At 45.3% G+C, this 10,837-nt stretch overlaps 1 protein-coding gene across 1 annotated transcript; it reads left to right on the top strand.

The window, feature by feature from the left end:
* The first annotated feature begins 128 nt into the window (after positions 1–128).
* On the top strand, positions 129–10,063 carry LOC147600366 (E3 ubiquitin-protein ligase RBBP6-like). The gene is made up of 12 exons (XM_086751257.1): positions 129–294; positions 1,324–1,423; positions 1,622–1,660; positions 2,242–2,278; positions 3,842–3,886; positions 5,039–5,127; positions 5,230–5,326; positions 6,165–6,304; positions 7,314–7,480; positions 8,226–8,329; positions 8,777–8,911; positions 9,998–10,063. The coding sequence occupies exons 1-12, from the start codon at positions 129–131 to the stop codon at positions 10,061–10,063; spliced, it is 1,185 nt and encodes a 394-aa protein (XP_086607383.1).
* The last annotated feature ends 774 nt before the right edge of the window (positions 10,064–10,837 follow it).

The raw sequence follows: 10,837 nt of genomic DNA, 5'->3' as shown, positions 1-10,837 counted from the left end.
GCAGCGCTGTGTGCCAGACAGGGAGCGGAGGCCGAGCCGGGGCTGCGTGCCCCAACTCAGAGCAGAGCCCACGGCCCTGTGTGCTGCGGTAGGCGCCGCTGCCGAGGACACACCGCCTTGCCCTCACCATGTCCTGCCTGCACTATAAGTTCTCCTCCAGCCTCAAGTACCACACGCTCATCTTCAACGGCCTGCACATCTCCCTGCGCGACCTCAAGCGCCAGATCATGGCCCGGGAGAAGCTGAAGGCGCCCAACAGCGACCTGCAGATCACCAACGCCCAGACCAAAGAAGGTGCGTGGGGGCGGCGGGCGCGGGGTGGGAAGCGACAATGGGATTCGCCCTCCATCCCTAGCTGGGACTTGTGCTGGGAGCCCCACAGAGCTGTTCCTTCCTCGCGGCTCTTCTGACAACCACCGCCAGAGCTGTGTTTCAGCCACACAGCCAGGCTACAAGTGCCCGCGCTTCATGTGCAACGTGGAGAGCTCACTAAGGTTTTGCTTTCCGGGAATTCTTCAGGGAAAATGATACGGAAATGTGGGAGGATATCTGATAAGAACAGGCTTGCCAGATTTCTTTGAAATCTGCTGGAGGAAGCTGAATGGGATGGCAATGGAACAGGTGGCTGACTTGAAGAAAAACAGCGGGTTTGGTCACTTAACTTTGCCTTCAACTTCTTGTACGCCGCGGCACTGGAAAACTGGTTCTGTGGCTGTTGCAGAAACTGCTCCCCAGCAACATTTTGGGTCAAGAGTGCAGCTGTGAGTTGGAATCTCAGCAGAGCCCTTAAAGCCATCGTGCACTTGAGTGTTGGCTGCCTCTGAAGGACAGTTTGGCATTTCTTGTTAATAGAACTGCTGCTGTACACCAGGGACACTGCCACGCAGATGCTATGGAGCATCAGTTCATCATTCATTTCTAACCGTGGGTGGTTTTTTCCCTGATAGTGCACGGTAACGGTGTCGGGCCGGTACTGAAGTTTTGCGGCAGAACATTTATGGTGAATATAAGCAAGAAGGATTCTTAGAGAAGTCATAAATTCATTTAAATCTGCTCAATGGTGCTTGATTCTTGGAGCTGATAATGGGTTTGTATTACTTAGTATGATGTTTCCGTTTGGTGATCTGCCATCTTGAGGAGCTTGAATGTGATTGGAGACTTTGGGATGGGATTTTCAGAAATAATGAGACTTGTAAATTGTTTTCACTCCTTGAACATTATCTTTTTTCCTTTAGTTCTCTGGCACCCTTACAACAGTCTTTTCTTTAGAATGTGCTCTAGAGTTTTTTATCTCTTCCTGATTTATTCCTGTGTTGCTTTCAGAATACACAGATGATGATACCTTGATTCCGAAGAACTGCTCGGTAATTGTGAGACGAATCCCTGCTGGAGGAGTTAAAGCTCCCAGCAAAACCTCTGTCCCGTGAGTGTCCCTAAAGCATTGTATTCTTTGGTAGCGGGTGCAGTCTGTTCACTTTTTCCTGGATATTGGCGTACAGAGGCATTCAGATTTCTCTTTCCTGTTAAAGCTGCTGTTAATTTTTGTTGTGATGGGGTAGGTTTGAACGTCCGAAAGCAGACGGACATTTTTAAGCCTGCTGGGACAGTACGTTTGTCACAGGACTCCTAAATCACACCAGATCCTAGGAACTGCTGTCAGGTGACATTTCTACTCCTGTTTTCAGCCCATACAGCAGATGTAACACATTTGGTATTTTTGGCGCTGCCATGGCTAAATATGGTCAGGTGACTGATCTTTTTGCGCTAAGTACACTTGCCCTTCGCAGTGTCTAGGCCATCACTGTTCTTTCTTAGAAACTCAGTTCTGTATCTGGTGCCTGTTTGTAACACCAGGGATCTACAGCTTGGCTACAGTTACCTTCCTGGTTTGATGGCTGGTTATTTAAGAACAGGACACTGTAGCACAGATTTCCTGGTTTTGATACTTAGAGAGCAGAGGCAAAATACCTGAGGACTTCCTCTTGCCCTGTTGTGTTCTGTCCCTGGAAGTCTTGGAATAATTTGTGACAGAGTAGAATTGGGATGTTTGTGGTTGTTTTTAGTGGCACTGGATGTTCCAGGAGAGAACAGTTTATGTATATGAATAAATTCCCACATTCGCTGGGCTATCAGTACATAAGGTGCTGATGTTGAGGCTTTATAATCTGTTTTCACTGCTTTCTGTGGGGTACAAGTGCTTTATTTCAAGTTCTGATCACCTTTCTTTCTTTCTTTTTCTAGAAGTCCAGCTGAGCCAGTGAGCGGAACACCAAAAGCAGTATGTAAAAACACACTCTCACACTTGTTCCTACACACCGCGCTTGATTCCATACCCACATACACACATACTTGTGCACTTTATATAAAACACACACACACCTGTGTCATTTTTGCCATTTTCACTTTGTGTCCTTCGCTTTTGTTTTAAATACTTTTTTTTTTGCCTAATGCAGTTTACAGACGTTATCAAAAACCACTGACAAACCACTCTTGTTAAAGTTGGTGCTCTTCCTTACATGGGACTTGAGGTTCCAACAAATACCAAACCCAACACATCCCATCCATGTTGAGAACAGTTCTGTGAGGCTAACTGATTCCTTTTCACGACCTTCAATACTTGGGTCTTTATTCCTAGAACTGGATAATTGAAGTGATGTTGGTTGGGCCCCTCTGAGGGCTTAAACTTCTTTAATAGATTGCGGTGGATTTAACTCTCGTTGCGACACAAAGTGGTCTTCTACAGCTCTGCATTTGATCTTTCCACTTTATCTGATGAAGCAGTTCAGTTTAGCAGTTTGTCTGCAAATGAAAATATCTAAAACCCAGTGTGGAGATCTTGCTGCAGGGTTAGAGCCGGGTGCACCTGTGGGTAAAATCCCCGTCGCTTTCCTGAACTTCTGCCTGCAGCACATTTTTGGATCTGGGTGACTTCAGGGTTGATGCTGCTTTAATTTCCCAAAGGTGAAGCCTTTCTTTAGTGTACTGCCACTTGGAATTTACCCGTGGAGAAGGGACAGCATTTTTCTTCAGAGTTGACAGCACTGCCATTCGGCTGCTGAAATATAAAGAAGTAACAGAAGGAGATACTTGACTGGTGATGGTCGAGATCTTGATTTGTCACTCGGGTCGAATACTATGCGTAACTACGCATTTCAAAATAGTCCTGATAGCAGAAAAGTTACTAGGTGGTGTTTTGTATTTTTCACCTTTCTTTTAAGGATAACTGCTTTCTCTTCTCTGGAATGGTGAGAGGCGTTCCTCTAACCCTGGATCATTGGATCTGATCCTGGATAAGCTGTCATCTAATCCAGAAGTTCATGAACAAAGTATAAGCTTTTGTGCATACTTGCTGCTTTTGATATTTGTTTAGGAGAAAAGAGTGCCACCACTTTCGTAAGAAAATCAGACTGTTGCCTGCAGGCCATACAACAACTGCTTCCTGAAAAAGGACAAGAACTAATTAACAGTTTCTGAACGGTTCCGTTTCAGTAACTGGTCGATGATAAACTGTTTAATGCTGGACTCCAATAGACAGCTTTCCTAATTTCTTGTTTGCTTTCCGAGGATTGGGCCAGGGTCCCTCTCCGAGATATTCTGGAGCAATAGGTTGATCCCAAGCGGGTTTGGTTATTTTCATTTCTTCTCAGGAACCACAGAGGCACTCTTCAGCGGTCATAGGCTGGGACTGTGTTTTGAACAAACTCAAATGACAGCAGGTTGGAAATGCCTCTTTCAGTGACACTCAGAGGACAGAGTGCAGACGTTCAGACTACAGCAGAGATTCACTGTTGCTGTGTTTTGCTTGTAGAACTTGACTATGTGTTTAATGTGTTGTGAACAGGTGCACGGCTCTTCCGCATCGATTTCTGTGTCCCAGCTTACACAGGTATAGATATGTTCTGTCAAATACTTAAAAGAAAAAAAGTGTTTGCTCGGTGTTTTTAAATGTTATACGGTGATGTACAGCTGTGTGTATATTTGATGCTGCCGTGTAAAGAGTAGTTCTCAGTTTGGGAAGACAGAAGGGGAGCACACCTGAGCAGCCTCTACATAAGGCTGCATAACATCAAGTATTTCAGGAAAATTCAGGAACACGACACAGAGCAGCTCAAAAGTGTTGCTTTAACCTCTTTAGTGCAGACTGGCAGTGCGTGCGGGCAAGGTGCTAACAGATTTCTGGTTTATTATTGCTAATCAACAGTCACTCCCTTACACCCTGCTGGTATCCGGACCAGTGTGTCATGAAAACATTTGAGCAAATACTGCTTAAAAAAAAAACCCAGCTGCCTTCAATAATGTGAACACGTAGTTCTGTGTAAGGTTGATGTTACAATTTGAATGTTGAAAGGACACAGTCAGCTGGAACAAAAACCTGCAGGTTGTGCTAACTGTCGTTAAATCACTTAATGTGAAGACGTTAGTAGCGGGGGAACGCACAGTTTGGCCTGCCTACAGCACACGGTGGCCAGGTTTCTACTGAAAAGAGTATTTTGTCCTGATGAGGGATTATAAAAAACCTGATTCCTTTTAATGCTTCTGTGTCTGAGGCTGAATTTCAGCAAGCAAAAAACAATTTTCCTAATCTTGTGTGTCCTTTTATTGCTGTAAAATGAAATAAAGATACAGGCATACATCTTTCTCAATTCAAGGTACAGTTGATACCTTCTCCTTTGAATATCTGCAGATAAATTCCAGTTTAAAAATACTGGAGAGTAGAAATTGTTCTACGCACAGCTTCTCTTTGAAGAAGGCTGGATGGGTCACACACGTCTGTATGTAAGGGGCAAACAGAGCCCAGGGTTCTGAGTGCCCCAGAGCGCTCTTTTCCAGGGGGTTCACAGGCACAGAAACACCATGTAACGGCGTAAGGACCCCCAGAACACCGTCGGGACACCTGTGTTTTGTATGAGCAGCTGTTTCTGCGCAAGCGCAGCCAGCGCCGTGCTGCTCTTTACAGCAGTGGGTGAGTGCTGGTGTCGTTGGCTGTGTGGGCTGAAGGGTGTTTCTAATGTGTGTCAAATAATTCCCCGTTACACAGACTGCCAACCTGGCTGAAGCCAGTGCCACCGAAGAAGAGAAGATAAAAGCTATGATGACGCAGTCTTGCCGTGAATATGATCCAGTCAAGTAGGTGTTGATAATGTCAAATGTGTTCTTTGGAGCCTGTGGACAAATTGTAGAGAGACACATGCATACCTTTTTCTTTTTTTTTTCCCAAAAAACTTCTAGTTACGTGAAGAATCCCTTGGCTGCCCCTCCACCATCATATACTTGCTTCCGTTGTGGGAAACCTGGCCACTACATAAGGAACTGCCCAGCACATGGGGTAAGACCGTGGGGGATTTGTGGTGTTACCAAGCTTTTAATTTTTGTGCCGTGGCACTTAGGTAACAAATCCGTGAATGCTCACGTTAAGAGTTGTTTCTCCTGGGGTGAAATACAGAGCTTATACGGCAATGCTGCAAAGGCCTTCAAACTGGAAGGGAAACCTGGAATTATCAGTGTAACTGTTTTGGATTTTCTACGTCATGGACATTAAATTTGTCCACAGATGTTTCTCTGTGAACTTTCAGGCTTATTTTTCTATATTTCAGTATTAATGGAAATTTTTCTGGTTTTAGGTTTTTTTTTCAAAGACCGTTCACAGTTTTTAGTATTTTGTGTAAACACAAGATGTTTCTGTTGACCCCATCTGTGGAATATTTGCTGATGTGAATTCCACAGCCTCTGGTTGAGCATTCCTGCCATTTAGCGTTGGGCACTGAATGGATATGCATGAGGTGTGAATCCAGCCTTCCTACAGAGACAGTGAATGTCAGTTTCCCCAGTGACTGGTTCAGAGCACTGAACTGAGCTCTCCCTCTGAACTGCGCTTTGCAGGAGGAGCGGGTTTGTGTCTCTTCTCTGAGTGGAAGGAGCCAAGGGATATCTCACCCTTAGGAACCTGAAGTTAAGCCAAAGAACATCGACTGAGTTCAAAGCACTGCTCAAGGCTTTGGGTCATCCTGGCTATAGTCATTTAGGAAATAAGTATTTCAGCCGAGCAGCCCCTACGATAGGTGAAAGGAGAGGAGTAAAGGCTTTGCCGCCTAAAATCATCATTGAAATGTCATTTTGCGTGTGGGTGTTAAGATGAGAGATGTCTGCGTTTCTTTTCTTAACAGGACAAAAAGCTGGGGTCTGTTCCCAGACTGAGAAAGAGCACAGGAATTCCAAGGAGTTTCATGATGGAGGTGAAAGATCCCAGCACAAAGGGCGCGATGATAACCACTGATGGAAAATACGTCATACCATTTATTAATGCGTAAGTATGGAATTAACTGGACTGACCAAGAAGCGAACGAGGGAAAGCATGCGTAGATGTCCGAGTGGCAGTGCAAGCCAGCTGGCCAGGCTGTGTCATTTCGAGGGAGGAAACACTGTCGTTGTATCCTCACCTTCAAATCCGGGATCCTTTCCCATATGGAATTAGGGTGGTACCAACTGCTCGTGCCCCTGGAAGTTGGTTAAATTGCGGGTACGCTAAGGATCTGTCTGTCTGCAGAACATTTCAGTAGAGTTTCCAGGCAAGTCGTTCTCATTGAGAGCTCGTTTTGCTTCTGGTTGATCTTTCAAAGGCTTCTTGCAAAATTTAACCAATTGCTGTTGGACGGAGATTTCCTCCCGCTCTGACTTTGATCAGATCTCATGTGTGAAGCAGACTGAGGTTTTCCTGTGACTCTAAACTAAAAAAATCCTGCTGTGTGCTGAGAAGAGTGGCTGTTTGACAATGCACGTGGCAGCACTTCCGTTGTTCTGTCACAGATCTCCTTTAGTGGAAGCTGTGACATAGACTTCTGTCATTTATAAAATGTAGTTGCACAGAGATAACTTTATCCTGAGCCTGCAGTTCACATTTCCCCTCTGGCAAAGGAGAGGGGGGTTCGTTTCACCTGATTCCTAGCTGTCCAAAAGTTATTTTCCTAGTCTGAGCTAATCTCTTAGTTGATCCAATGAATGGGAGAATTCTGCAGAAGGAAAATTGTTCCTCCCTCCCTCTTGTAGTGCTGTCGCTGTAGAAAAGTATTTTGAACAACTAAGCCTGTGTTTTGGAAGGGGAATGTGCAGGGAGAAGAATTCCATCTGTTATTCAGGACATGGTTTAGTAGGCGTGGTGGTGTTAGGTTGACAGTTGGCCTTTATGATCTTGGAGATCTTTCCAGCCTTAAAGATTCTATGACTCTATGATCTTGCTGTGGTAAAATCCAAAGCTTGGAAATGTTTTCCTTTACCCATCTTTAACTTTTGTCTTTTTCCTTCCCCAACCCCCCCAGGGAAGCTTATGCTAGAGGAAAGAAGGAGAAGCCTCCTTTTCTGTCAGAGCAGCCACCCTCCTCCTCCTCAGATCCCGTTCCAGAGGAGCTGTTGTGTCCCATGTGCAAAGAGATCATGACTGACGCAGCTGTGATTCCCTGCTGTGGAAACAGTTACTGTGATGAATGTGAGTGTTACCCCCATGTTTGTTGATTCAAAAGATCACATCTGACCTTCTGAAAGCAGATACAGGAGATAACGGCTGTACTTGGAGACCAGTTCTGTTTCACACTGAAGTACACTGTGACTAGGAAAGGTCTCTTCTTGTATAAAGGAAAAAAGGCAGAAAGCTTTTTTCCCTTTTTACCTGTTGTTAAATCCTCTTTACATGTGGAAAGATGAGTGGGAGGAGAGTGCGGAACTGTGCAGGTGATTACAGCGTGAGATCTTGAAAGCATTGAGCTTGTCCACAGCCCGTTCTCTCATACAGAATTCTGTAGCCAGCTCTGGTGATTTCCTGTGGTCTGCAACCAACAGATAGTCAGGCATTTAATGCACATTCTTCTCCACGGGAGAGCTGGATAAAACCCTCAGAACTGGAACCTACTAATGTTTTTTGAGATGTGTTTTATTCGTTAATGTTGAGCTTGGGGACCGCTCGCTGTACTAGACAGCTGAAAAAAGTCGAGTCAAAACACCAGGACAGAGCCTTCTCCACAGCTTCCAATGTTACAACAGTGAAATATCAAAACCGTACAGGTATTTGCTTCGTACTAGACATTTTGTACGCTGTTGGACAATTAGAGCTCCATGCTCTCCATTCAAGACCACATTCACCCATTAATCAGAGATGTCTTTTTATCATTGGTTAGAACTCACAAAATATCCATGGTTGGGCTAAAATCTGTGTTGATGATTCTAATTCTTCACAGGCATTAGAACAGCGCTGCTGGAATCTGAGGAACACACCTGCCCAACGTGTCACCAGACAGACGTTTCTCCAGATGCATTAGTTGCCAACAGGTTCCTACGCCAGGTAACGTGATGACGTTTCCGTAAACTGTTTGTCAGAAAAGTCTACTTGCAAACAGCTGGCAGGGAAGGAAGCATTCACTGACATGGCCTTAAGCAGGGCTGGATTGAATACGGCTCAGTTTCCTGCTCAAGTACATGATCTGCTGTTACAGAAGCTCACAACGCTGTGGAGGCCATGGGGCAAATTCAGGTCCCGCTGTTGTTTAACAGGATTGCCTCCCTTTCAAGTTTGGTGTTAACAGTGAAGGCCCTCAAAGACAGAGACTCTGCGTTGCCAGTCATTGATACCGGTGTTTAATGCCATCTGTTCACACCTCTGTGTGTTGATTTATTGTAGGGCTGATAGCACGGACAGGAATACACAAGGGGTTGTACCCTGTGGAGGCTTTTCTTCGTACATCTCCTGAAGTTTCCTGTCACCTCTTTGTAAATGTTTCTCTGCCTCTAGGCTGTGAACAGCTTCAGCAACGGAACTGGCTACACAAAAAGGCGCTCTGCGCAGATTCGGGAGCCGCAGCAGCAGCCGCCGCCACTGCCACCACCTCCACCACCACTCCTGGCTGTTACCCCTCCTGCTGCTCTGGTGAGTGCTGCTGAACTCGCTACATCTTCCTCGCTGTCCGTCGGCAGTGTGTTGGAAGAGAAGCTCAGTTTTATGTCAACACAAGCAGCGAGTCTTGTATTTCAGTAGAGCTTATTTTGCAACTCTTGCTTGTATTCACAAGGGCTGTCAGGCTCCTGCACTGAGACAGCCAGCACTGCCGAGTCTGCTGGGCCCCCCAGGACAGCCCATACCCACAGCTGGTAAGTGACAGGAACTTCAGAATTTCTTAAATAAAAAAATCTTCAGATAAACTGAATGGGATTTTTTTTCCCTTTTCCCTCTCCCCACTCCAAAAGGTCACCCCATGAGAGCCACTGCAGTTCACTGCTCAGGTGCCAGACCGGGCTGGGAACGGTAAGTGTTCTACAGAAATGCAGTAGGTGACTACTTGTCACCTGTTAAATGAGGCCGTAACACATCACTTATACAGCAGCTGATTTATAATGGAATACGTATGCGCAGAGAGCTGTGGAAAATACAGGCGGTAATTAATTTTTAAATGGCTTAATTGGACTTGGCTTTAACAAAGGGGTTCTGTGCTTGCAGTAAGATTATTTAAAAAAAAAAACCTGCTACATGATTGAAAGGAGGACTTTAAACAATGAATAATTTTGAGCAAACCATAATTACATATAAAAACTAAATCTAATTAAAGGATCAGGTGGAAAGCCAGGCTTTTGATTGCTGGCTGAACAGGGCTGTAGAAATTGATTTCCCAATAGAAATCGGCCTCCGACATGATTCCTTTAACAACTTAGCCAATACTGCTGGAGCAAATGATTGGAAAATTCCACACTGTTATTTTAGGACAACTTCAGGGATGGTGACTCAACCACTTCCCCGGGCAGCCGGTTCCAGTGCCTGACCACCCTTTGGTGAAGAGATTTTTCCTGATATCCAATCTAAACCTCCCCTGGTGCAGCTTAAGGCCGTTTCCTCTCGGTTCCTCCGTGAAGGAGAAGCAGATTGTCTAGAAGGATTTCCTCTTTTCTGTATCTCCTGTGGATACATGGAGAGATTTTAACCGGGACTCTCTCTTAGTCATGCTGTCAGGGTCTTTCCTAGAGTAATGGCATGGAGTCGTATGACGAGAGGCGGAGTGTAGAAGCGTTACGATATGATTTTGCTTGAAATGCGATCGCTGTCCTTGGTCAGAGCGAGAGGTATGTGCCAGATTTTGCTGGGACACCTGGCTAGAAGTGTTGATCAAATAGCCCTGTATGTAGGATTGCAGGACAAGTATTTTTCACCCCGTTCCAAGCACCACCTAAGTATGAAGCGAAGTAGACTAAGCTGGCCTTTTAGAGTTGAGCTTTACTGTCTCCAGGCTAAATCACGTTTTCTTGGTGTTTGTTACTGCCCTGTAGCCGTTAGGACTTGCTCTTTTTCTATCTTACTGCAACACAACTGATTTGCACTGGATGTACTTGTGGAGCAGTGAAAAATGTGCACGTTCACATACCAGTAGCGGCCAGTATGCACCAGTTTAAATCAGTCAACAGCTATGGTCGTTCATGGGACAGACCATACATACACTGACCCTTCCTGTTTGCTTTTCCACTGACAAAGCAGCAGTTGTGGAGAGGTAAAGAAACCAAACCAAATTTGGGAGGTAAAGAACTGGGGAGAGTGACTGTTTTGAATTAACATCATCTATTTTTTGTGTGTGCTGTGGTTTTTTTAAGATCCAAGTCTCCTCATCTTGCTTCATCTTACTCTTTCAGCTACTCCAATTCAAGATCAAGTTCCTCCCGCACTAACTCCTCCTCTCGATCACTTAGCCATTCCCGTTCCCGTTCCTACCTGCGATCACCACCTCATCCAAGAAGAGGCAAAGGGAAGAGCCGTAACTCTCGTGCCAGGTCAAGGTCACGTGGCTCTCGCCATTCCAGATCAAGGTCACCC

The sequence above is a fragment of the Chlamydotis macqueenii genome, chromosome 6, assembly GCF_036417535.1.
Source record: "Chlamydotis macqueenii isolate bChlMac1 chromosome 6, bChlMac1.mat, whole genome shotgun sequence".
NCBI lineage: Eukaryota > Metazoa > Chordata > Aves > Otidiformes > Otididae > Chlamydotis > Chlamydotis macqueenii.
This window is presented reverse-complemented; position numbering and strand designations above follow the sequence as displayed.